We start from the raw sequence: 27255 nt of genomic DNA on the forward strand, positions 1-27255 counted from the left end.
GGGGGCGGGGGGGGGGCGCGGGCGGCTCCGCGGAGCGGAGGAAGGCGGGGCCTGAGCTGACGGTTAGGGGCGTTAAAGGAGCCGTTAGAGGCGTTAAAGGGGCCTGAGCGGACGGTTAGAGGCACTAAAGGAGACGTTAGGGGCGTTAAAAGCGCCAAGCACTGCGTGCTTGGCGCTTTTAACGCCCCTATCGTCTCCTTTAGTGCCCATCAGGTGCCGCTTTGCCCTCGGGAGTCCTGTGGGAATGAGGGGGCTCCCAGGAAGCACCCCAGACCTGGGAAGAGGAGAACTGCCCCCCTCCCCACACGTTGTTCCCACTCCAGCCCCGTTAAGGCTTTCTTAAAACAGGCTGTGTCCTGGTCCATCATATATTTTACCTTAGGAGCGACCCACCTGCTATGAGTTTGTGAGGCCTCTTAAGCACTGGGTGGAGGAAAAACTGTTTTCTTCTCTTTGTTTTGAACTGGGTTATTCACCTGGATATTCATCTTTTTAATCAGAGATGACAAAACTTATTCATTTTTGTCATGCCATCTGTGACTTATAGGTCTTTATATGTCTCTTCCATCAACTCTGGCTTGACTTAAAAATATTAGTCCATATAATAGTGCTTTAGTGTAGGAATAACTTAATGACTTTAATATCCCTGTTACTTTTCTCTCTATGGTTCCTATCTGTACAGGATATTTTTTGAGATGCATGACCAGGACTGTAGGCCGTAATTTGTGGTATGAAGATATCCTAAGTTTGTATAGGAGTGTAGTGATGAAGGCTTTTGGCTTTATTTTCTGTTATTCTTGAGTAATATTTTGGGTTGCTTAGTAGCCTTTTTTTCTCTTGCTTTTCTGATAATAACTATGACAAAAACTTTTGCACGTAGATGATGAGGCCTTGTTCCTCATCCTCCACAGAATTTCTTCAGTTTGTTGGTGTGTTATTCAGTAAATCTATATAAGCATTTTCTGTGGGAGCTGATCTAAATTTTTGAAAATCTAGGTCTGCTCCATTAGCTGTATTGCTCGTGCATTTGTTCCTCGCAGAAAGCTGATAAATATTTGAGGCATTATTTCCTTGTGCAAGTTATATGGACTGTTCCTGAGTATTTTATTTAGCCGTAGGTCTAATAGATCAGACATGACTATTATTTCTATTATTCACACTTATTTTACCAGTTTCCTGAGTAGAAAATCGGTATCCTTATTTCCTAGGTAATATATTTGTTGGCAGATTCCCTGAATCACCCCTGGAGCCCTTCTGGAAGCTGGTGCTGCACTTGTCACCTTCCAGTCCACTTGTAACTACCCCTGTTTCACCTATTCCCATACCAGAACTAGCAGTTTACCAGTTCCATCTCCCAGTGCTCTAGCTCTTGGCTGAATGTGTTCAGACAAGGTTGGTGACTTAGTGCTCATTTTATCGTTTCCTTTTAAAGCTCCTTCAGTCTTAACCTGGGGGCAGTTCTTCAGGGTCATCCCATCAAGAACTGCTTTGCCAAGGCAGCCTCAGCCTTGTCTCCAGTGAATACTAATGGCAGTAATTCATTTGCTTTTGGCATACTTGGGTTTTTCTCTGCACCTAGTTGTTTCACGAGCCCCATTGATTATTTAGCTTTGATCATATCAAAATAATCCAGCTATTCCAACCAGCGGGTTTATTCACAAACTGTTCTTCAAAAACTCTTTGTTTACTTTGCTGTGGTTTTATGTTGCACTTACTGGAGTTTTGTGGAGCTTTCTTGTTTCTCTCACTTTATCTGAAATATTGTCTTTATTTCTTTTTTTCTTTGTGAATAGCTGATAATTTTGAGAGTCTCGTTTAAGTCTGGAGCTTAAGTTCTGCAAATCCAGATCGTTCAGATATCTGACAAAGCAGAGTATCTTAAAGCAGCAATCCTTAAATCTTCCTTTGTGATGTCTATTAAAGACTTTCTTGCCCGTCTCCTTTAAGGTGCACTTTCAGTAAGGAAAAAGAATGATTATACAGTGATAAAATAGATCGAAATGGAAAACCACGGATCACTTCCTAGTGTTTTTCGGTTAGTGTAATCTTAGGGTGCGCTGTCCAGCAATTTAACCTGATCTAAGCTGAGACTGCTGTGCACCTCTGTCCAGTTCTGTGCAGCTCATCCCTCTTCTCGTGAGAACTTCCAAGAATTCATGAAGCAAAACCACCTAAAAATTACCTTTGTTTTTTCCATTTATTCTTTTTTTTTAAGCAGGGGATAGGATGTCTGTGGGTGTTTTCTTTCCTTTATGTTAACCCTGTGTGACTCCACAAACAGCCGCCCTTTCCAAGGGAGAAGGAGGAGGAGGAGGGTGGTAGGGCTGGTACCCAAGGTAACGAAGGTGAGACAGCAGCAGCCTCAGTGGGATTTGCCTCTAGCAGGTCTGAAAGAAAAGCTCTCTTTTAACACTGACATCAGGAATTCACTTCTGGAACAAATGTGACTGTACTGGTAGTTATAATGACTGCTGTTACAGTTTCACCTTTGAAAAACTAAAGTCAGCTTTCACTCTTAATTTTTTCTCTCAGTTGTCCTGTATCTCTAGAGATAGCCTTTTATAATTACTAGATATTAATGCTGCTAGTCTTGGAGCATAGAAACAGCTGAATGATTACAGACCTTAAGGTAGTTCTAATGAATTTGTATTCGTAGTGCAAATATCGAGCCTCATTGTTGCTGAATATAGCATTATATCTACAGACACTTGCTTGCTAGAATATGTTTTACAGCACAGAGGTGTTACTGGTGTGCTGCCACTGAGCAGAGTGTCTCCACAACTGTGCTGCCCAGCTTATAGTTTAAAATGTGTCTTATTCTCATATTGTTTATTTGCTGATTAAAAAACGATGTTGATTAAAAAATGGTAGTGGTGTTGACGAAGCTGGGGGAGCTGAGTGATGCAGAAGGTCGCACAAAACAGCCCACGGCTGGGTTTGAATCCTGCTTCGTGTTTAACATTACGAAACACGGGAAGTCTTTAAGGCCAGAGCCTAAGCAGCTGCAGGAGGGTTACAGAGTCACAAGTTTATTTCAGTGTCAAGGGTCTGCAGTGAGGTAATTAATGATAAAATCCTTATGGGAGCTTCAGCTTTATCCTTCTGGACTAAAGGATCTGTTGGAGACCAAGATAGTACGCAGAGAAGAGAAAAATCCTGTGAACAGTATTTCTTATTGGATGTAGTTCAATATGGATCTTTTTTGTACATAATGATGTAACAGACTGCTTCTCTGATAGCCAATTCAGGCCTTTTCTTCACAGGGAAGACGTAACCATTTTTTTCTGGTTGTTTACTTTTTTTGCCACTCTTCTTTGTTCCTTTTTTAATATCCTGACAAGCACTGTGGTTGTTTCAGGCTGTGCTAGTTCTTCAGTTGAACTCCCAGGGCCAAAGTTTGGGAGTGTTTCTCTGTGTCCCCCGTGGGGAAAACCCGAAGGAGACATCAGCGTGTTGCACCACATGCTACCTGCCCAGCATGCTGGGGATTCACAAGGATTTGGGAATGCAGATATTTCCATAGGGAGTCCTGAAAGCCAAGTGCTCCAGACACTGTTCTGTACAAGTGGTCTCCACTGCTGCTTCATGTAGACCAGGCCTTATTGAACGTGAATAAATGACCAGTGAGTATTTTGTATTGTGCATCATCAGTCCCTTCTACAGAGAGGCTTCAATAGAGGTATTTTCCACAGAGGTGTTAAAGTACTTTCACTCACTGTGCTCTCTTATTCATGAGAATCTGTCAGTGATGGGTCCAACTGAAAAAATAAGGAAATGTGATAAAACTGAATTTCCTGGCAGAAGTACTCAAAGTCAGCAAAGTGGCGAGGGTCACCAGCCACTGCCTTCTGTCCCAGTTATGAAGAATAACCTCTAGCTATTGTGAAGTTAATTTTAAATGAGAACATAATCATGTGCTCGTGTGAGTTTGCGTTTTGGCCCTGCAGCCCTGGTCTGGTTTTATAAGTAGCGAAAAAGTGAAATTCTGGTTTGCATTTGAGGTTTGGTTGTGGAGGTGGCGACTTTTTTCTTCCCCCCCCCTCCGCCGTCCTTTCCTCTCCCGCTGCAAAAACTGACAGCTTCACTGCTGCTGTTCATCGCTGATAGCAGCTGTGCTTCATCTCATTGTCACTGCTCCAATCCTGCAAAAATTCATCTTGGTGCAAAAACGCCCACGGTGGCTTTCGCTCCCGTGGCCCGCAAGGAAGGCGAGAGCAAACTCCCTGGCCCGGAGTTCTCCAGCGCAACGCTGAGGTTGCGCCAGCCTTTAATGAGGCATTTATGTGGGATTTACTAGTCACTAGAGATACATGCTTCAGATAAAAGCCTATATTTAGCATCCGCTGTGAACGGATGGGTTCTTTTCCGGCTCTTCTGTACACCACGGAATCTGAGCCTGCCTCTTACCCAGATCCATCACAAGTCCTTTGTCGGGAGGAGCGCGGCTCTCGGCTCCTTTGTTGTCCGAGCACGGGTCTCCTGACGTTTAGTCCTGCAAATCTCTTGTGCCACTGCCCAAATGTGAGTTTGGGGCATTTCCTGCAGCCTTTCCCATCCAAGACTCTGGTCTCTGTGCCTCTCCTCACCCCGGATATTCAGGACAACCTTACTTGTCCGCACGCAGCCTGTGTGCTTTTTAGTCCCTGTTTATCTCTGTCACTCCTGTCTCTGTTTACAGTATCTGCTCGTGTCCTGTGCTGCTCTTCCCGCACATGAGCGTGGAGGGAAGATACGTTATTGTGCAAGGAGGCACCTGTAGCTGCCACCCACCCGTCAGCCCATGTGCTGGCGAGTGTCGGTATGTGGGGCACTGCCTAGTTTCCTTAGTTTATTTTTCTTAGTTTTCTTTCTAGTTTCCTTTGCCAGATTGTTACTAAAATAGGAATTCTGTCCTTTGGGACATACAGCTTTGCTTGAACTCTGGAAGACCATATCTGAGCAAGGCCAAAATCGTGTCCAAAAGGGGAGGAAACGCAGTCAGATTTGGGAAAGGGGCTATCTCACAAGCATAACCTGGTTAGTAATCACACTAACAAGCTGCTCCACTTGGATGTTCTTGTGAAACAGCACGATTTTGTGGTGTGGCATATAAACAAAGTAGTTGGGCTGTGAGTTTTTTGGAAAGCCAGACAAATGACATCTTCCAAAGAGGGCTGCATCCTGTGACTTGGCTGCTCTCGCCTGCAGGATATGTGAAAGCATGTGACTTTTTGTTTGTTTAATTATTTCTTTTCTTTTTTTTTTTTTTTTTTGGTTGCTGCTGATCATCAAGTCATATGATCCTGTTCTAGATTTCAGGAGGCAGCTGTATTGCCCTGGTTTCATTTTGAGTGTGAGGCTGATAGTTCGTGTGGGTTCCTTATTTCTTTTCTTTTAATTTCAGTGTCTGAGCAATGTCTGTTTTGTTTGAGAAGAACCTTCTGCTTTGACTAATAAGGCAGAGACTGAGTTAGTAATTAAACCAAGTAGATGAAAGTGAATGAATGTTGTTTCTCTGGTATTTGTTTAAGGCTTTATTTAGTGAAGTAGAAAATTTGCAAAGTTGTCTGTGAAGTAAGCTATAAATAAGGAAGAGAGTCTCCTAGGGATAGTCAACCTAATCCCAAATGGTCAGAAATAGCAGTTTAATGATCTGCACGGTCTCTGCTAGGTTGATTTTGCACAGTTAGGGAAATATTCCTCCTGTCCAGAGACAGGTGGGTGTTTTGCTCTGTGGGAAGGCTCTGGTCAGGCCTTGCTTTGAGAGCCTTTCTCACACCAGTTCTTCTGTTGACATGCTCTCCCTGAGTGAAACAGTGCCTGGGTCCTTGGTGGAAACCTGTATGTGTGATGTTCCTCTTGCACCTGGGATAGGAGAGCTCCAGGTCACCTAGTTTTTCCTCTTTAGCCATGGTTGGGTACCAGTGCGCTGCAGGAAGATGTGCCAACACGTGTAACAAACTGCTTCCTCCACGTGGATCTTCTCAGCGCGTCCTCTTCACCAACAGTTTCCTACAACCCGTATAAACTGTTGAGCAGAGGTATCTGTAAACACCTGGGCCTGGCAGCATCACCTTCTAGCTTGCAGAGTCCTTTTGTGTGTCTGGCCCGGGTGAGGATTGGTTGGCCTGCTCCTCCAAGAACTCTCAAAGACTCAGATATTCGTTGCAATAGAGCAGTGCCAGAGCCCTGGGACAGGCTGCTCAGAGAGGCTGTGGAGTCTCCATCTCTGGAGATCTTCCAAACCTGCTTGGATGCCACCCTGTGCCACGTGCTCTAGGTGACCCTGTGTGTGAAGGAGGGTTGGACTAGATGACCTCTAGAGGTCCCTTCCAACCTTAAGCATTCTGTGGTCAGAGAGCAACCCACCAGCATCACAAGCAAGTGCAGCTGGTTTGGGTGGAATGATGGCAGCTTGTCCATGTCAGGGTTAGATTCCAGTTTGTTTCCTGGTCTTGATTCTGACTCAAATTGAGCGCTGTATTTAAAGTGATTGCTTTTCATTCAGACATGCATGAAGACAACTGTCTTTGGAAACCTTAATGAAGAGTATGGAGCCCTTGAGCCATTCAGTTGATCCGCAGCTAAATTGGACTAAGTTATTAATTAGCAGCTCACAAATTTTTGGTGTGTTTGATATCCACTGGAAACCAGATGGAGATGAGTACCCAGGCTCACTCTTTGAGTGCTGCACAAAATAGGGACGAGAACCCATTTTTCAGACCTCCAGTGGAGAGTTTTCTGTGCTGTTTCTTGGACAACTCTCTCCAGGCCTTTCCACACAAGACTTATTTCCACTTGTATTCCCTTTGGGATGACGAGGGAAATAGTCACAGTTAAATATACTAAATGTAGTAAATATAGTAAAATACTGTTAGATTTTTGTGGTTTTAAGTAGAGATATTTTCTATTACCCGATACGCCTGAAGAGGATTAAAAAAAATGTTAAGTTACATCATCTGGGTTAAAACTGCATGCTCCTATACAAGCTTAACCTTTATATAAGGAATGCAGTTCAAAAGACTGCTGTGTATGGAATTGGCTCCCTTGCCACATCTGCTTGTTGCTTTCAGAGCAATAATAGAGTGTGAGGCCATGGGAATTTATTGTTCTGCTTGTGAAAGCTGAGGTGGTTGGATAAAAGATGCCATTGGTGTTTGAATTGGTGGCTGAATACTTGGAGAAAAAGCTCTTTATTAAAAACGTGAGGTGGCCCCCAGCTCCAGGGAGCTGACCTCTTGCTCAGAACGTTCTCGACTTCTTTGCTGATGCATCTTGGTGTTTAACTTAAAAATCCTTTCCTGTGCTAAAGTAAAATTGCAAAGTGTAGTGACAAACTCTGGTTTTGCCTTTAGCCTTGATGGGAGGTGAAAGCAAATGAGGAAACTGTTGATGGTCTCCGAGTTGTGAGCGGATGAGAAGTTGCTGCAGTGCGTCTGTTCTTGAGGTCTTTAGAGTGTTGCCTTTGCCACCAACTCCGTTTTCTGCTTCTTTCACAAAGACTTCAGTCTTTGGTGACTTGGCAAATATCTTGAAGGTTGGGTTTCCTGAAATAAAAATACATAAAAAATAAAAATACAATGAGGCAAAGACTAGCTGCAGCAGAAACAGGATGAATTGAAGCTATCTTCCAAAAGAGAAGAATGCAGAAATCCAGGAGGAGATGGAAAGGGAGGAACCGCAGGGAAGTGTTTTGGGAGAGCCTCAGTCAGCTCTGTTGTAGAAGCCCAGGGGGGATGACTCGTGGACCACGGTGAAGGTAATGAAGAAGGAAAGCCAAAATAGCTGTTAAATTTGAACAGAAAGTAGACAAGTGTTTGATTGCTGTGGCTTCCACCCACGCAGTGCTGTGCAGTTGGGCCCTGTGTCGCTGTACTCTGTTTAAAATAATGACTCTTCACCATTTAGTTTGAATAAACTGAGCATGGATTCATTTTCACATGTACGGGGTATGTGAAGTATGGGGTTTTCTTTTATGGGAAAAAAAAAAATTTTAGTGTGTTGTCAATGCTTTTTCTCCGTCTGATACCTGCATTAGTTTACGGATTTGTGTTTAGCAGCAGCAAGCCTTAGAGAGTAATTACACGTTGCAAGTAAAACTAAAAGCAGACGAATTTAGGAAGGGCAAGAGGAAATGTTAACAAGTGCCTTCTTGCTTCAGCCTTACAGGAACTAGGAGTGTCCTGGGTTTCGTCCGTCCCTCCCCCAAGGGCCTCTTAGTCATCTCAGATCTGGTTGTGATCTGTGTCCCCATGGGGCAGCGCTGGGAGGCTGTTTCTGTGTGGGGTAGGACCTCTGGTGTTCGTTTTCCCTACCAAATAACACGCTGATTTTGTCACGGCCTTCAGGGTCTCTCTCAGCGGTGCCAAGGGCCCCAACGTCTCGTGCTTCATGGCCTATATGTCCAGCGTTGGCTCCCAGCAGGGCTCGGGTGTCCCATTCATCAGCCCTCACGCTGCTTGAGGGGGCTGCTCTAGCTGAGTGGGTTGACAGAGTCTTGAGGTTTAATAACAAGAATTTAGGACTAAGCAATTTAATTTGCTTTTTCATAACTTGTTCTCCTCTCCTTCCTTCCCCCATGTCGGTGCCATCCCACAAGCGAGGAGTCATAATGGGCATTTATTGAAAGAGGGGAGATTAATTTGTTATTTTTAATTTGTTTCTGCATACACAAACACTTCTATAAGCCCTTTGGGGGGCCAGAGACCCTCTGAAAAGGAAGTGGGGGGGAAAAATGTCTCCATTCCCAAATAGCACCTGCCTGTTGTTGCTGCTCTCTCCTTGGAGAGGACTCAGCTTTCCTGGGGACGATGATTCCCCCTTTCCTTGTCCTGCTTCTTGGCTCGCTTAAAAATACGAGAGGCCAGCCTATGCCTTGTGCTAGCCAGGCCTATGGCTGTCTGTCTGTACAGCTCTTTCTCCCCCTCTTAGTGCTTGGCATTTTTCGTTGGACATAATTTAATTCCTTATATCCCTCCTTGATGGAGAGCTGGAAATGGACACTTAGAGTTGTAGCCACCTCTGTGACAGGAGGTTCCTCCTAGGTTAAAACGCAGCCGTTAAAGGTAACAGCTAAAGCCTAAATGGCCAAGGATTAAATGGCCCTTCTGCCCTCCCTTGCTTGAGAGACGTGTTGGAGGATGTTGAAGGTGTTGGTGCTGTGGCGGCATCTTCAAAACAGTGACCCATGTTTGTCATTTGTGTGCAGCTCCCTCTGGGATTTTCATGTTCCTGATCTTCCTCCTCCTCTGAGCAAGTTCTCATGCCCTGGATAGGGAAATTGGGGGGTTCTGGTAATAGGATAATGTCCTGGGAGACAGAGGCACCAGGAGATGTCCCATGTGAAGTGCAAGGCTGGCTGTTTCTGAGCGAGCCAGGCCGCTGTCTGTTTTGTGGCTACTTTGGGATGGAAGGGTATTAAATCCAGTCCTGATCCATGCTGAATTTTGCAAAATTTTCCAGAGGTGAGTAGAGGCAGGTGAACAGGGAGAGTGATTTGTTCTGGAGAAATGGCAAGTATTCTCCTCTGTTTAGTTTCCCAAAGGTGCCCAGGAGGGCATGTGCTCTGCACCACAGTAGCAGTACAGGGGGTGGCTTGATTGCCCTATAGCTAATACAGGGAGTGAACTCAATTGCTTGGCTTTTTTTTTTTTTTGGTCTTGGATCATATCTTTTCTGTCTTTATTTATTTTTCAATCCTCACTACATGAATGCACCTTTACAGAAATGTATAGTAGCTATTCTAAAATTAGAGCAAATTGTGATCTCTTTGGTATCTAAACGGTGTGCTCTAATTTTGTTGTTTTTTGTACGTACATTTGTGAGAGACTTACGAAACTCTCCTTATTTTCCTTTCAGATACGGTTGAATCCATGCTGTCAGACTATGACATCCTTTCTCAGTCCAGTATCCAGCAGCACTCACTGAAGAAGAGGGACCTCCAGCCTGAGACGCATGTAGAGAGACTCCTAAGTTTTTCAGCTCTGCAAAGGTAATTAAAACATCAGGAAAAAAAAAGAAAAAAAATGCACCTTAATATTTTCTTTCATTCTGTGTGATGAATAATGCAGAGTTTCAAAAAATAGAAATGCCTCTGTTTGCTGCTGTGGCCAGGTCTTACAAGGCACTGATTTCTGCGGTTATAGAACTGCAGAGAGACTGGTGGGGACAGAGCAGGATGATGAGCCACGTTTCTTTTTGTTGAAATGGCAGTGACTTAAGTTTTCTTGCTTTATTATTTTCTCTGTTTTCATGCAGAGTATTTGTGCTAATTGGGTTGAATTTCATTTTTATTTCTTCTTGGCTACATCCTCTTTCTTGATTGCCCTCTGGTTCTTGCAAGTCAGTGCCTTTGCTTTGAGGCGTGTGTGTGCTGTGTTGTGCTGCTTCAGAATTGTTTCCATCCTGTTCCCATTGAATATAAGCTTCCCATTCTACAAAACTTTTATTACCAAGTTTCTGCTTGCTGGGTGTGATAGCCTTTTGTTTTGTGATATTCCCTGGGCTGGGGATTTTTCTTGCATCAAATTCTACAGAGTTCAGATTTCTTTTGGGCGTCTTCTGGTATTACTTAAAATAATGTTCTTCTGGTTTTTAATTAATAGTAGTAATCAGTTTTGACCTTTTCTATGGAGAACGAACAGTTTACAGCTATGAATTATGTGGCAAACATTCTTGTAGCCTGCTTGGCAGTCCTAATACTTTCTACCTTTTCTGCAGCCTTCAGTAAAACGAAACTCAGATCTGTCTCTCGTGTGTGTGTAGTTTGCTTAAAAATAAACGGCAATGAATTCTTTTACAGGCACTTTAAATTATACTTAACTGCAACTGCTGAACACTTTTCAGAAAAATTCCAAGCATTAATTGTGGATGGTGAAGGCAAGGAGAAGGAGTATCGTGTTCAATGGCAAGACTTTTTCACTGGACATGTTGTTGGTTAGTACCTGTGTCAATGCTGGGGAGGCACCACTTGGTCAATCTGTTGGCCAGAGTAAAGGGTATTTTGCAGAAATTTCCATCAAATACATTTAGGAAGAATAAGTAAACTTAATTCTCACACCCCTCAGATTGTGTGTTGTGATTCTTTATGGATTGTTTTGTTGGTGGAGAGGGCATCTTGCTCCATTGACTGGAGTCAAGCCCTAGAGCCTCCCCTAAGTTTTGCTTCCCACGTTGCCTATGCCATGCGGTGGGGGTCAGTTCCCATGGGATGCAGCCCCAAAAGCCCAAGCTGCTTTTGTTGGCAGGAAGTTCAGTGTCCTTGTTGCTAATCCCTGGAGCCATCACACCACCTTCTGCAAAAGTAGAATGATTGATAATCATTCAGGATTTTGATTCCTGTGGCAGTTGGGAATTTCAGGCAGAGGGAATGGTTCTTGTTGACTGCTTTTCTGATTTTTTTTTTTTAATTATTTTTTAATTTCTGAGAATAGGGCTCTTCAGAATGAGGAAGGACTTTTATCTGGAAGTTTAAATTGTAGAAAGGGGTATTTTTGCTCTTTACCTGATCAGTCTTTCTATAGAAATCTGTACTCAATAACTAGATCTCAATTAAATGATTTATTTTTTCCTCCATTGCGTTAAAGGGGAGCATAACTCTAAGGTTGTGGCACATATTGGGGATGAAGACTTTACAGTAAGAATCAGTACTGACGGAGAAGAATACAACATCGAGGTATGTTTTACTGTTAAAAGCAACGTGCTCTTTCTCTGTGGGTGTCTGTCTTTCTAGCTAGTCACATTGACACCTCTGTCATTCCAAAGGGGCTTGGTGGTGGTGGTTGAATTGGGGCAAATAGGGAGGAAGGAGAGAAATAAGAAACTGACTTTTACGGGTGTTAAGTTTTATTAGTGAGAGCTAATAGGCAACACTTGCATGATTTACATAAAGCTGGGAGAAAATACATCTCAGGAGAAGATTTTTAGAGACTGAAGTGAGGAGCATTCACAATTGGTGACAGTCATGTCCCCCTAGAACAGCAACCTGCAGTGTTCCCCAAGCAAGGGGAGAGGTTTGAGCTTTAAAGATTTTTGGCTTTTCTTGGATTTTTTCATTATTAGAGTTTTGTTCGGAGATCTTTACGTGCTGTCTGATTCCTGCTTTTGGACGTTTTTGTTGCCTCTGCTATTTTAGACTATTGGTTGCAAAAGAAATACTTCCCAAACATGTGCTGCAAGAGTGAGCTTGAGCTCCCCAACAACTCACCAAGTGAGTTGTTGAGCGCAGTCATTTCCAGACCCAAACGGTGTCAGAATGGCTGAAGTGCCAGCTGTATGGATGTTAACACTGCCCTGAACCCAGACCAAATTCATCAGGTTTCAATTTCTTGAGTTTAGCCATAATTCTGTAGTAGGAAACGGTGCAATTGGAAAATCAAAACCACTGCACTGGCCTTGCAGCTGCTTGGCCCTGACCAAGAGCCCTCTGAGCGTGAACCCGGTGCGTCCTGCTCAGCCCTGCCTGGGACAGCCCCTAGTGCTGTGCGTAGGGCTGCATCTGTTGTGCCTCTAGCCTAATGAGCATGTGGCAGTGAAAATTAGGATAAATACGTATTTGCCAGGGCAATAAAAGCGTGTTGCATGAAGGAGTGACTTCTACAAGCCTTTTTATGGAAGTAGTTTTGTTGTTATATGTTTTTCTGTGGGTAACATGATCACTGCAGTGTAATTACATGTAGAATTGTGGACCTTTGTCTAGATATATGGCTTCTACCTGTATAATGACGACATTCAGGGGGTTCTGACCAGTTGCGTTTCTGCCTCTCTTGTGCTGCCAGCCACTCTGGAGGTTTATAGATAATGTGCAAGATGAGAGACTGCTGGTCTACAGATCTGAAGATATTAAAGATTTCTCACGCTTGCAGTCCCCCAAAGTGTGTGGTTATTTAAAGCTGAATGAAGAAGACCTGTTGCCCAAAGGCCTGGAAGATAAAAAGCAAAATGAAGGTGAGTGTCCCTAGCCTGGGAGAGCAGAGCCTTGGCCGTGAGAGCTGCTGTTCTCTCCGGGTAGGTGACTAAGGTGAGAGCCTGGCCAGTCATCTCTGCTGCTGCTTCTGGTCTAACTGTTGGCTGTTTAAAGTCCCTGGTAATGGGGGGGGAGGAAAGCAAAGGTCCTCCTCTGTAATCACTCAAATCCAGCCTGAGCTGTGATAGATTGTGAATACTAGGTAGGTAAATCTATCTAATAACCCTGATTGCACCACTGTGTGTTCTGTAGTACAGGTGACGTAGGCAACTGTTAGGAAGACCAAAACAAAAGTTATTCTCCGTGCCCCACCCTCCAAAAAAGTAACGTTCCCATCTCAAACAGGAATAATATAGACACCCTAAGCAGTTTTAGTGATTTGTTTAATTGTGCTTAAAACACTCCCACTAGCAAGCGCCCGTCGGGAGAAAAGAGCCGTGGCGGCGAGCTCGAAGAACACGTGCAAGATGCTGGTGGTGGCGGATCATCGCTTCTTCAAGTACATGGGCCGCGGCGAGGAGAGCACCACTATCAACTACTTGGTAAGGCACTGCCCTCTGTTGTGATTTGCTAGACTAAACAGGGAAATTAAGAAGTCGTCCAGTGGTTTTACCACAACTTAAACTCCTGCAGCTTTTCTGCATTGTGTGTTTCATGGCTGTGTATGATTTTTACTTAAGCAAGTGGTGTGTGATGATTTAAACTTGTTTATAATGGTGATAATACTGTACTTTTAAATGATCTTCAAGTTTTACTTACAGGCAGAGCCCCTCATTTCACACACTGGTTTTGGCAAGTCTCTCAAACTTGCCTTTTTACAGTAAGAGTTTTGGAGTCTCCTGGTTCTTGACCTTCATGTCCCAGCACGACTGAAGTTGATAGGAGAGGCACAAGCCTCTCTCCACGTGCTCCAGGGTTACCTGCCAGGACAGTAAAGTCAGTACGGAGGGTGGTTAGCGTTTGGCTTGGCTGTAGGTGAGGCTGCTTAACCTGCCTCTGCTGTTGCTAGGTGAATTCTTCTCTACTCCACAAAAATGCAGATATGGGGTTTAGAACTGAAGACAAAACCAAATAAAACCACCTTTGGGGGCTGCTTTTTCTTAAGAGTCTCTCTTGGAGCCCAGATCTTGCCGTGATGGCAGTTGCTCTGCCTTCCCTGATGGGACCTTTCTGTCCCCAGCAGTGTTTGCATGGGGCAGGTGGAGGAGCCCCAGCTGCAGGGCGTGCAGGGAGGCTGACATCTGGCTGTGCTCCTGGGAAGAGGTGTCTGTGCTCAGGACACTGACAGGAAGCTCAAGTATTTGAGTGCTCGTGAATGTCACTCTCTTGTGAGCAAATTTGATGATACATCTTTAGTAGAAAGCTGATTTTTAAGATGAGAACAACTTGAAAAGTGGGGTATAGACTGGGAGCATTGAAGAGAGACTCTGGCATGTTGTGCTTGAGCATAATGAGGAAAATAATAATAGTTTGGCTGGCAGATGGAAGCCAGTGCCTCAGGTGACTCCCTCAGGAGCCACTTGAGCCACGAAGCCCAGAGCTAGAGCAGAGCAGCACGAAGAGCCCCTTCTTCTGCCCAGCCTTTCAAAGAAACTGGGAAAACTGGTGTATGGAAAAATACTTCCCAAGTTGCCTCGTTCTTAATGTTATCTTTCTTCCGCTGTGCAAATCAAAGCGGTAAATGGCAAAGCTTTTACTTTACTTTAAAAACTTTACTTCTGTTTGGTTTTTGTGATGGAAAAATCTGTGGGGCTACTTCAAACTGTAGTTCTGAATCCATGTACTGTTTTGGGAATAGTGAATAACAGTCTGATAACAGTTTTATGAGATTCAGTTTTATTTTGACATGACTCTTTCTACATAAGTATTTTGCACCTTCCTTGAGTGTCTTAATGCTCATTACATGAGACCTCAAAACTAAATATGTTTTTTTTTCCCTACCTAGATTGAGTTGATAGACAGAGTAGATGACATCTACCGAAACACTTCCTGGGACAACGGGGCCTTCAATGGCTACGGCATTCAGATAGAGCAGGTAGGCCCAGGCAAAGCACCTGAGTGTGCCTGAAATATTAGAGATTTTATCTGGATTAGAGCTAAAATAACCACATCTTACGTTGTTACCTGCAGCCAGAAGTGCTCTGAACGTGAGTGTTAGTGTTACACAGATGGTGTTAGTGATTTCTGCACTGTGGCCATTTTCATCTCCTAGCAGCTTTTTGGGGGGATTTGCAGGGAGAGTCTTTTCATATTTGATCTGAATTCAAAGGTATTTTCTTCCTGAATATGAACAATTCTTGTCTCAGTCAAATGTACCCTTACACAAATATTTACTGTGTCTGTCTATGACTAGTGCTTATCTTGCAAAGCCTGAATGTGCTTCAGGCACAGAAGGAAAAGCACCAATCCCTCCTAAGGAGCTTTAATCATTAACCGTAGACGTCGTGAGTAGTGCAGCCATCTGGTCCAGGGTTGCACGTTGGCTCTTGGAAGTTAGCACACAGAAATCTGGAAAATGGCAGTGAAATCAATAGGAATCTGGCTGCTCTGTCAAGTGAGGAGGGTTTTATGGTACAAGCCAGCCACCCCTTTGCTAGGAAGGGCTCCAGAGAAGAAATTTGATGAACACTTCGCTCTTGTTTGGTAGGAGGAAGGTTAATTTTGGGGTGAAGGGCTTGATTCCAGGCCACTGAGGGGACAACAGACCTTTACAAAATATTCTGGTTAAATAGAGCCCCGAGTCTGGGGTTATTGTAAATCCTAGTTGCATTTGCTTTTTTGGGATCTCAAAGAAGAATGTTACAGTGGAAACTGGGGATCCTGCTCTTTACTAAAACAGCTACTTTAGTTGCTTCTGGTGTGGTCAGTCATCTTAATTAGTTGCAGCTGGAAACTTTCCACTGGGCGAATGCAGAGTCTGAGTTCTGCTTCGTGCAGATCTATTGAGATATTTAGGGTTACATTTTAACAAGCGGAAGCTTTTGTAGCTGTAAAATTGATGAAAATTTCTCTGCGTCGTTGCTGTTCTTTAAACACAGATCATCATCCACAACGAGCCAAACCCTGTGAAGCCTGGCGAGAAGCATTACAACATGGCCAAAAGCCATCCGGATGAGAAGAAAGATGCCTGGGATGTGAAAATGCTGCTGGAGGTAGGTTGTAGCCCTTAGCCAGTTGTGCACTGGTTCACAGAATCCCAGACTGGCTCAGGTTGGAAGGGACCCCTAGAGATCATCCAGTCCAACCCCCTGCTCCAGCAGGGACACCCAGAGCACGGGGCACAGGGCGGCATCCAGGCGGGTTTTGAAGACCTCCAGAGAAGGAGACTCCCCAACCTCCCTGGGCAGCCTGTTCCAGGGCTCTGGCACCCTCACAGGGAGGAAGTTCCTCCTCACCTGGAGATGGAACTGCCTGTGTTTCTACTTGTACCCATTGCCCCTTGTCCTGTCACTGGCCCCCACTGAGAAGAGCTTGGCCCCTGTATGGGAAGTTACTCACTTCAAACAGCCATTTATTAGTTACAGATGAAAGTCTATTTCTTCCACAGGATGTGGAGAAGTTACCCCAAGGAACACCAGTAGATGAGCAGTTCTGCGGTGTGGGGAGGGCCTTTGCTGTGAGGCTGCAGGGTACAGGCTGAGCAGCACTGCTAATGTGAGGCTCACGTCACAGCCTGGCCTGTGGAAATGCAAGATCCACAGAGAGGTGACGTGGGGCCCTGCCACCAGCTGCTTTATGACCTTGGTCAAATTATGGCCCTTGGTTTCCGCTCCCCCTGGAAAGGGGAAACGAATAAAGAGCTACATAAAACTGTGTGCAGGGAACTCGAGTAGCCATGTAGCTTTCTGTAGTTTTGTAGGAGAGAGAAAACAGCCCCTCATTTATAACTTGCTCAGCTCTACAAAATGTCTCCGTCATTAGATAAGCATTTTTATTAATATATTTCTGATATGTACCATAAAATGTTTTACTAAAGCTTGAGTTTTGCTTTTTTCTTTCTTTCTTTAAAGCAATTTAGCTTTGATATCGCTGAAAAAGCAGCTCATGTGTGCCTTGCTCATCTCTTTACCTACCAAGACTTTGATATGGGAACGCTTGGACTGGCTTACGTTGGTTCTCCCAGGCCTAACAGCCATGGTGGCATTTGTCCAAAAGGCAAGACTTTCATTTTTTTCTGCTTTTAAATATTTAACCTTTTGATAGCTTCCGTGGGCCTTGTTGGTGCCACTTGCATAGTCTGTAGTGGCATAAACCTGAACAGGAGGGATGGCCCTTGCCTGAAGAGGGAGGAGAAGGCAGAGGCCAGGAGGGCCTCCAGGAATCACTGGGCTTTCCGAGGTGACCCAGCTAGAAGCGCTGCTCTCGTCTCACAGCAATCCTGCAACTGCAGGTGCTGCTCTCTTAGGCATTTCTTGCATTCCTCCTTCCTGCAATGTTTGTGCTGTGCTTCAGAGATGCCCTTGTACAAGAACCGGGAAAAAGCAGGGTCTCACCCATGAGACCTTGTTATTTGTGAGCTGTTATTGCCCCAAACGTAGATTTTCCTCATCTTCCTTTCACCCACCCAAAGCCCCTGAGAAGAATATTTTACAACTGGACTCCTTTCTCTCTTGTTTCTGCAGCTTATTACAGTCAAATTGCCAAGAAGGACATCTACCTGAACAGTGGCCTAACCAGCACCAAGAACTATGGCAAAACCATCCTCACCAAGGTGGGAGGCCGCCCTCGCCCGCGGCCGTCAGCGGGGCTGGGTGGGAAGTGTTGGGTGGAGGAGCTTCCCTCTTGGTGCAATGTTTGCTTGGGACACGACACATTCCCAGGGCCTTTTGGAACAAGCTGCTGGCTCTGACATTGAGCCAAAACCCTGGGAGAAGAGTTCAGACCATAAAAACATTAATTTTTGTCCCTACTGGCAGGGGTGGGTCGGGACTGAATGGAATTGAAGGCTGACTGCACTGGGGAGCAGTAATGAGGGCCGCTCTGGTAGGTGCAGTCATCATCCAAACGTGAGCAGAAGTTTGGAAGCCAAAGATCAATCCAAATGCAGGTTGTTTGGGGGCAAAGAGAGGAGAAAACTCGAGAGCCACAAAATGTGGCAAGTTGACTCGCAGAAAGAATAAAGTGAGGCTGCTGACTGGAGTGAGAAGGACTTGGGCTTTCCTTTGCTTTTTACTATTGCACACACCTGCAACATGCACTTTTAAGACTGCTTTTCCCAGCAGAGGAAAAGTAGGAGTTTGGGAAAGTCTTTCCTACCTGCAGAGCGGAGTAGGAGGTTTAGTTTGGGTCCTTAAACAAAATTCCTCTTTATTTTTCCAAAATATATAAACTAGAGAACAATACAGGAGAGAGAGTGAGTTAGTGCTCTTACAAACTTCATGGAAATTGGTGGTGTCTAGAGCTGTTTCATGGCGGGGGAGACAGTAGGTTCCTGAAGCCTGGACGTGGTTCTTGCCCAGCTGGTAGGGAGAGCAGCGCGGAGCCTGCACTTGCCACTGCGGGCCCTTGTGGCTGGACATATTGAACATATTTTGCTCATTTCTCAGCCAGACTCTGCCTGATTTTAGAGAGATTCATAATTGGTGTGTGGGCTGAAACCTGGCACGGAAGCTGTCAAGAAGCTGGAAAAAGACACTGAGCCTTTGTGCTGGAGAGATGTTGACAAAGGCTGTAGCTGTTGCCGTATCCTTGGGGCTGGCTCTTCCCAGGCTGGAGCTCACCCTTGGGTTATGAAGGAAATACAGTTTGAAATTGAGTTTTTGCTTTGCAAAATGATGCTACAAATCCCCCCCATTGGGCTGTGTGTGTGGGGGTGGTTTTCCAAGCACTCTTGCAATAGGAGAGCTCATTCAGAGCTCTGAATGTCATCACCTGCTTGGAAGAAATAGTTCCAGTGCAAGAATTCTTGCACTGAGAGATGGACTAACCATAGGTAAGTTGTTTGGGTTCTTTTTTGTTTGGACTTTTCAACCATTGAGACTTTTCAGCTATTGGGAATTGAAGTTTAACACTCTCAGCACCTACGCTTCATTGAAATCAAAACAGAGCGAGTCCTAGGACAGCATTTTGCCTCTAGTAGTGGGATTAGCATTAAAACCTGGTCCTGGAATTCACCTTTGCAAGCATACTGTAGTTTTGCTCTCTTTCAATTCCTCTTTTTAGTAGGTATAATTGATTTTCAACAAAATATATTGGAAATGCAAGTGACCTGGGAGTGGTTGGGATCCTCTCTCGTGTCCTCTCAGACTGATCTGATTTTTAGCAGCATTTTTTCTTGTCTGCAACAGGAGGCCGACCTGGTTACAACTCACGAGCTGGGACACAACTTTGGAGCGGAGCACGACCCCGACAGCCTGCCCGAGTGCGCCCCGACCGAAGACCAGGGGGGCAAATACGTCATGTACCCCATCGCCGTCAGCGGGGACCACGAGAACAACAAGGTGCCGCCGGGTTTGCGCGGAGCTCTGCGGCCCTGCTGCCATCAGGGACCCTCTGCACTGGAAATGCAGTTAATGGTCCCTGTAGCTTAAGCAGCGAGCAGGTGGCAGCGTCTCCGTGGGCGGAGGACGCGCTCGCACGCGGTTCACGGCAAGACGGGCTCCTCTGGTTGCAGAGCTGCCCTGGGGCTGTTGGCAGATGGGCAGGCAGGGCTGTGGGCACCGTGTGTGGCCGTGGGGCAGGGCTGCGGGCGCCGTGATGGGCCTGCCTGGCTGCTCTGGCCTCCTTGCTTGGGTGGGCAGCGTGGCCGGGCCCTGAGCCCAGTGCCGTGTGCTGCAACACGGCATCCTCCCTTGTAGACCCACCCTATACTTGCCTGCCTCTAAATCCTCCCAGGATATCAGGATCCCAGTGTAGGGGGGATATCCACACCGAATCACAGACTGGTTGAGGTTGGAAGGGACCCCCAGATCTCATCTAGTCCAACCCCCCTGCTCCAGCAGGGACACCCAGAGCACGGGGCACAGGGCGGCATCCAGGTCGGTTTGGAAGATTGTTACCCATGTTGTCCATTTCCTTGGACTTTGGAAAATGGAGGTCTGACAACACCCACCCTGCCTTTGATCAACTTACTGCATTCCTCAGTGCTGCTGTTTCCCCTCTGGCTCTGCAGATGTTCTCCAGCTGCAGCAAAAAATCCATCCACCGGACCATAGAGATCAAGGCGCAGGAGTGCTTCCAGGAGCGCAACAACAAGGTGTGCGGCAACTCGCGCGTGGACGAAGGGGAGGAGTGTGACCCCGGCCTCCTGTACCAGCAGGCCGATCCCTGCTGCTCCGCCGACTGCAAGCTCAGGGACGGGGCCAAGTGCAGGTGAGCGGGGAGAAGCTGCCATCGCCCGCGGGGAGGAGCGGAGACGGGGACACAATGAGGAGGGCAACTGCGGCCTCCCAGGCTGCTTTCCCAGCTCCGAGGCTGAGCACGGGCAGGATCTTGTCCCCGGGTGGGTCAGCAAGGGAGGTAGGAAGAGGATCCAAGTGCCATGAGTGAATCACATGAGGTTGGAAGGGTCTCTGGAGACCATCTCGTGTGGGTCCCTGTGTTGTGTTCTCTGTGAGTTTCCCTCCTGGGGCAAGTGAAGAGCGAGTGTGCGGGAGGCAGGTGCTGGAGGACACGGAGGATGTGGTTTTGAGCGAGCGTATCCATCCCTGAGGAGTAGCTGTTTCTAACCACCCTCTCCCTGGCTCTGTCTCGCTCGTGCTCCCTTTCAAAGGACTCAGTATTTCTTCCTTTCGTTCTGATCTTTGCACAGTGATCGAAACAGCCCGTGCTGCAAAGGCTGCCAGTTTGAAAGTGCACAGAAGAAATGCCAGGAAGCCATAAACGCGACTTGTAAAGGAGAGTCTTTCTGCACGGGTAGGACGTTGTTGTGCCCCCTTTCCCGCAGGCAGCCAAGTGCTGTAGGCTCAACATCCTGCTCCATGTCCTGTTTCAAACTAGGGCCCTTTATTCATCTGGAGCATCTAATTTTAGAGGCCAGTTGAAATATCACCGAAGTGCAGGATAATGAAGCGCATTGTAGTTCAGGAGCCGCTTGGTGATGTACAGCCCAGGAAAACATGGAAAAAACATCTGAAAATGTGTGTGGAGAGGGTTGAACATTGGGAAGGACAGGAATGACCTGGCCCAGGGGCAGGGGTGATTCCTGTGGCTCTGCTTCACCTCCCCACCCGTTTGCTTCTTGCCCCATCTCCAGGGAACAGCAGCGAGTGCCCTCCTCCGGGCAACGCTCCGGACGACACGGTCTGCGTGGACATGGGCAAGTGCAAGGACGGGGAGTGTGTCCCTTTCTGCGAGAGGGAGAAGAACCTGCGCTCGTGTGCCTGCAACGGTGAGTGCAGGGGCTGCTGCCCAGCCCTGCCTTGGCTCCTCGGTGCCCTTGAGGCAGCTGGGAGCAGAGGAGAACCTGGCTGGAGGAGGGTGCCTGAAGGACTTGAAGTTCAGTCGTATTTGCTCATGGAAAGAGTTCCCTGCTGGGAGTTCTCAATGGTGGAGACTCCTTTCTCCCGTATTGATTCTGGTTCAAGCAGAGCTGAAGGTTGGAGCATCAGTCCAGCTCGGACCGTTGCTGCCCTGTGAGGCTCTTGCGGCTTCATTTCACGCTTGTCCCCCAGCCCCGAGAGGCGTCCCTGCTGCCCCTGGGCTGCCCCGCTGCGTCCCCACACGCGTTGCAGAGACGGGGCGGGCGGGGGGCCCAGGCTGGGAGGCTGGCGAGGCCCTGGGCGGGGGCGCGGGAGCCGGCCGGGCTCAGCTGAGGCCCCTCGTGTGCCGCAGAGACGGACAACTCGTGCAAGGTCTGCTGCCGGGACGAGCACGAGCGCTGCGTGCCCTACGTGGACGCCAGCCAGCGCTTCCTGTTCCTGCGCAAGGGCAAGCCCTGCACCGTGGGCTTCTGCGACACCAACGTAAGTGGCCCCGGCCCCGGCGAGCTGCGCGCCCCTCTCGGCCCGCTGAGGTGGTTACTCTGCTTGGGTGCTAAGTCCTGCCTGGGGAGGGGTAACCCCAAGCACCAGGACAGACTGGGGGTTGACCTGCTGGAGAGCAGCTCCATTCATGGAGAGGGAGCTGGTGGCCACCAAGTTGACCATGAGGCAGCAGTGCCCTCGTGGCCAAGAAGGCCGATGGGCTCCTGGCTCCATCAGGAGGATGTTGCCAGCAGGTCGAGGGAGGGGATCCTGCCCCTCTGCTCAGCTCTGGTGAGGCCACACCTGGAGTGTTGGGGGCAGTTCTGGGCTCCCCAGGACAAGAGGGATGTGGAGCTTCTCGAGAGGGTCCAGCAGAGAGTGACAAAGGTGGTTAAGGGACGGGAGCATCTATTGTATGAGGAGAGACCAAGCGAGCTGGGCCTCTTTAGCCTGGAGAAGTTTCAGAGGGGAACCTGATCAATATGCACAAGTACCTGAAGAGGGAATGTAGGGAGGAAGGGGCCAAGCTCTTCTCAGTGGGGGCCAGTGACAGGACAAGGGGCAATGGGTACAAGTAGAAACACAGGAAGCTCCATCTCCAGGTGAGGAAGAACTTCCTGACTGTGAGGGTGCCAGAGCCCTGGAACAGGCTGCCCAGGGAGGCTGTGGAGTCTCCTTCTCTGGAGATCTTCCAAACCCGCCTGGATGCCGCCCTGTGCCCCGTGCTCTGGGTTGGACTAGATGGTCTCTAGGGGTCCCTTCCAACCTCAACCATTCTGTGATGGAAGTTAAGGCCATCACTGCTTCAGGCTTTCTGGAAAAGCTCTATGTATCCCATGGAGTTTTTCTGGGAGTTCCAAATGTTAAAGGTACCTCTATTCGAGACAACCCTTTGCCACATAAAAGAAAAAAAAAATGGTTAAAACTGCTGTAGTGTAATGTTACTTTGTAAATACACATTTACTTCTGCAGGGCAAATGTGAGAAGCAAGTACAGGATGTGATTGAACGATTCTGGGACTTCATAGACCAACTTAGCATCAACACTTTTGGTAAGATTTTGGTATTTAGTGCCAGACATGAGTGTTTTTAAGGCCTGGGAGGGGGTAGCTGACTGTTTTTCCTCACCTGTAGATACGGGCAGTTCGCAGCTCTGGTGCTGACCCTTTTGCATCAGATCCAGCCAAACCCTTCCCAAATAACCCCGTAGCTTTCCGAGGCAGCATTAGGAATTCTGCGTGTTCCTCCTTTTTTTGGGCTTGATGGTTCCTATTCTAGAAAGCTTCATCTCTGACTACCAACAAAGCAGCTGCTTAGAGAAGGGCAGTACTGCTCTCTAGAGATATCAGCTGGTTGCCCTTTCAGTGGGGTTTGAATTCCAACAGAGGAGGAAATGAAAGTTGCATTCTGTTCTCACCGAACAAAATCACGGAGATAAGGCAGCCCAGGCCACGGGGCTGGGTCACTGGCCAGTGGCTGTGAACGTGCTCCCTGGCTCTTGTGGGTCAGACCCACAAGGTGTGACGGGATCTGAGATCTGAGCCTGGAGCTGCCTCAGAACACCGTGTTTCAGTGCAAAGAGTGGTATTAGGTGGGTGCTGTTGTAATGATAGTGTAACGATGGGTAGAGTTACAGTAATATTGTATAAATGCCCAGAGTAATGACGGGGGCTTGGGGCTTTTTAACTAAGGTCAGCACGATGATTTCTGAGGTGGATGTTTAGGCTCTTCATTGTTGGCTGTTTGGAAGTAGATCCAATGTTTGTGGAGGCACCTGGATGTCCTGTGCCTGTGAAACCGGCATGGGAAGAGATTCTGTGTTTCTGTGCCTGGGAGAGGGAGCTGGGCTCCCTAAATGGGGCCTGTTTCTAAGCCACTGATCTGCAACGCTGTGGCCGTGAGCAGGTGAACGTGCCGTGAACAGGGAGGCGCTCCCGGCGGGAGCGGAGGAGGATCCCGTTCCTCAGAGCGCGGCCAGCAGCGTTCTGTGAATGGAGCTCCCGCGTTGGCCGCGTCCCGAGCCGGCACCCGTCGGAGGCGGCTGCGTGTGCGGGGCCGTGGCAGCAGAGGGGAGACTTGTATCCAGGGCTGCCTCAGTAACGAATGGATTTGGTTTCCCAGGAAAGTTCCTGGCGGATAATATAGTGGGCTCCGTGCTCGTCTTCTCCTTGCTCTTCTGGATTCCTCTCAGCATCCTCGTGCACTGTGTGGTGAGTGGTGCCGCAGCGAGGGGTGGGCGCGAGGAGGGTCCCCGTGCTCAGCAGCACTCCCGGGGTGGATGGGAATGTGTGGGGTGCAGGTAGAGGGAAAAGAGCGCAGCTGCCTGCGGTGTCCCTGCCGGGAAGTGGGGACAGGCACCCTGCCGGTGGTTGGGGACCTAGTGCTACCGTGTGGTGTTATCTGATTAATATGTACATGAAGGGGGGACGTAGGGAGGAAGGGGCCAAACTCTCCTTAGTGACAGGACAAGGGGCAGTGGTCGTAAGTTAAAACACAGGCAGTTCCATCTGCATGTGAGGAGGAACTTCTTTCCTGTGAGGGTGCCAGAGCCCTGGAACAGGCTGCCCAGGGAGGCTGTGGAGTCTCCTTCTCTGGAGATCTTCCAAACCAGCCTGGGTGCCGCCGTGTGCTCTGGGTGTCCCTGCTGGAGCAGGGGGTTGGACTGGATGAGATCTGGGGGTCCCTTCCAGCCTCAACCAGTCTGTGATTCCGTGTTTGGGGGGTTCTCTGGCTTTACACTTGCTGGTTTTCCCAAACAGGACAAGAAACTGGACAAGCAGTACGAGGAGAACACCAAGTCGCTCTTCTGCCCCAGTGTGAGTTGCTCCCCGAGCGCGGGCGGGCAGGCCGCTGCGCAGCGTCGGGCTGCGTGACAGACACGGGGCGTCTGTGGCGCGTTGGGCGCAGGACTGGCAGGGGAGGCGACGTGAGGGGTCGTTCGGGGCAGGCTGGGGTCTGATGTGTTGTGCAGAGCAGCTTAGCGGGTCGGGCTTTCCCTTCCCCTGGGAGCAGTGTCATTTGGGGAGTCGACCTCCAGTGGCCCCGAGTGCTGAGGCCGTTTTGCTGCCCCTGGGATCCCCAAGGCGCGAGGAGCTGTCACGGGTGACACCTCTCCCTCTTTGTAAAGTGCTGCTTTGAGGGCGGGCATGAGAAGAGAATGGCCTAGATAAATAATCGTGGCCCAACCCAAGGCACCCAGCACATCTTTGGGGTACCCTGTCCCATGCTTCAAAAGCCCTGTTTTTATAATGAAAATGAAAGGTTCTTATGTGTGAGGGACACATCTGCTTGGGTTAGAAGGGAAGGAGGCCTTTCGGAGCTCTTGCTTTGCAGCTGGGGGAAGCTTGCTGGGGTCTGCAGACTTGTGAGAGCGACGCCTGTGTGGCCCGCTCTGAGGTAGCTGAAAGGATTGAGCCCCTTCCCGAGTCCGGAATCAGATGCTAGCGGTGCTCAGATCTCACCTTAGATCTTTAGATTTGAAAAGTCTTCAGTAAACCTCCCAGAAGCAGGTTGCGCAGCAGAGCCCGAGCACAACCGGCTTCTTGGCCAGCCGCACTTGAACAAGAGGGAACCTGGGCAGCTCCCGTGGCCGGAGGGGGCCGTGTGCAGGGCCGGCCGCGCCGGAGCTCCAGGTGCCCCGTGCGCTGTCCTTGCGCCCCCATATGCTGCCCTGGCCCCCCGCTGTGTCCTGCAGAACGTGGAGATGCTCAGCAGCCTGGACTCGGCCTCCGTGCGCATCGTGAAGCCCTTCCCGGCGGCGCCGTCCTCGAGCCGCCACCAGCCGCTGCAGCCCGTGGTGGCGGCGGCGGCAGCGCTGGCCCTGCCGCCCAAGCAGGACCACCAGCGGATGGACACGATTCAGGAGGACCCCAGCACCGACTCCCACGTGGACGAGGACGCCTTCGAGAAGGACCCGTTCCCCAACAGCAGCTCGGCTGCCAAATCCTTCGAGGACTTGACGGAGCATCCCGTCATCAGCCGGAGCGAGAAGGCTTCGTCCTTCAAGCTGCAGCGCCAGAGCCGCGTGGACAGCAAGGAGACGGAGTGCTAGGGGCGCAGGGCGCGCTCGCTCGCATCCGAAACCATTTCATTTATATAAATATAAATATATGTATATATATTTTTGTGAGGGAGTGGGAGAAATAAGGAAGTGACCTCCTGCAGATGCTGGTCATGTGTATGACCTTCCTTAAATTACGTTTAGAGCATTCTATCTTTTAAGAACCAAAATCCAAACTAAAGCCAGCTTGTTTTTTGGAAGCTTTTTGGATTATTTTGTCCTCTCTTCTTGACCTTTAACATTTCCTTCAACCTGTGGTACAAAACGGAGTATCCCTATGGATATCAGATGTGTATATCAGCCTTTTTTATAACTTAATGTTTTGTAGTCTGACAGCACTGATAGACAAAATCACGGTCTTTTTAACCAAAACGAAACACTGCAGTACTTGGAGTAGGTCATTTCAAGGTACATGTAAGCAAAGATCTAAATGTTACTGAGATATTGAGAACAAAGTGAGATTAATGAAACAGGTTTAAAAAAATAGCCTATAAGGAACATGTGTAATTGGAATCCAGGGATTTAAGATACGCAGCTTCTAAAAGCAGTCGTTGCAGAGGATGTAAAACCAAACAGTGCAAGCAAATGTTTCCTTGAATATAATTTTTAGGAAGGCAGAACTAATGTTGGGGTGCTCAAAGAGCAGAGCCTCAGTTTGCAGGGGCTCTTTGGTCTTTGGCAGCTCCTACTGCCCCTAAGTTATTGAGGAAAATACTGTGCTCCATTGCAGGGGCGTTGTGATTTGAAAACAGTGATAAAATGAACTCAAAAAGAAGTACAGCTTTGCTAAGCCTTGAGGGCAAGTGCTAAGGAGGATGCTTCTTGAATTCCCGTTTCTGCACATTTAAGACAATATAGTGTTAAAGTCTGTAGCTCTGGCAGTGTCCTCCAGGTGCTTGGTGTGAAGAGGGAGCTCCGGACAGAGCAAGGTGCCTTGGCTGGGAGGGAGGTGACGGGGCTCTCGGCAGAGGAACTGACCCCGCTGAGCGGCTGCAGCTCTACGGCCAGGGACCGCCCTTGGCTCTGGGTCTCTCCTCCCCGCCTGCATTAACAGAACTGACAGGAAGCTTCCACCAGCAGCAGAACCACTTCAGCCCTTCGGAACGGGTCTGCGCTCAGCGCCCAGCACCCCCTGTCCACAGAAAAACATGGTGTGTTTTTAAGGGTGAGAGTAAGTGATCCGGGGCCGTGAGACACCTGGGACAAGAGTCCCCGCGCGGGTGTTTGTTACACTAATACTTGAACGTGTGCCTTATGGTATTCCTGGCTGACTAGCTTTGTATTTTATAGACTGGTTTTGGTTTGTTTGGGTCTTGTGTTATTGGTGGTTTTTTTTTTTTTTTTTTTGAT

General features: G+C 48.1%; 1 protein-coding gene across 1 annotated transcript in view; it reads left to right on the top strand.

The window, feature by feature from the left end:
- Positions 1-26848, top strand: part of ADAM17 (ADAM metallopeptidase domain 17) — a 27052-nt gene extending 204 nt beyond the window's left edge. Inside the window, exons 2-19 of the mRNA XM_026037063.1 lie at positions 9838-9970; positions 10781-10914; positions 11565-11653; positions 12756-12924; positions 13355-13485; positions 14889-14978; positions 15982-16095; positions 16954-17098; positions 17566-17654; positions 19231-19383; positions 20055-20254; positions 20694-20797; positions 21138-21272; positions 21716-21846; positions 22819-22897; positions 23967-24055; positions 24605-24661; positions 25540-26848. Of these exons, the coding sequence (XP_025892848.1) occupies positions 9838-9970; positions 10781-10914; positions 11565-11653; positions 12756-12924; positions 13355-13485; positions 14889-14978; positions 15982-16095; positions 16954-17098; positions 17566-17654; positions 19231-19383; positions 20055-20254; positions 20694-20797; positions 21138-21272; positions 21716-21846; positions 22819-22897; positions 23967-24055; positions 24605-24661; positions 25540-25896 (2399 nt within the window). The 3' untranslated portion in view covers positions 25897-26848. The remainder of the gene's footprint in view (positions 1-9837; positions 9971-10780; positions 10915-11564; positions 11654-12755; positions 12925-13354; positions 13486-14888; positions 14979-15981; positions 16096-16953; positions 17099-17565; positions 17655-19230; positions 19384-20054; positions 20255-20693; positions 20798-21137; positions 21273-21715; positions 21847-22818; positions 22898-23966; positions 24056-24604; positions 24662-25539) is intronic.
- The last annotated feature ends 407 nt before the right edge of the window (positions 26849-27255 follow it).

Source organism: Nothoprocta perdicaria, unplaced genomic scaffold (assembly GCF_003342845.1).
Source record: "Nothoprocta perdicaria isolate Ctin4 unplaced genomic scaffold, notPer1 scaffold_19, whole genome shotgun sequence".
NCBI classification, from domain to species: domain Eukaryota; kingdom Metazoa; phylum Chordata; class Aves; order Tinamiformes; family Tinamidae; genus Nothoprocta; species Nothoprocta perdicaria.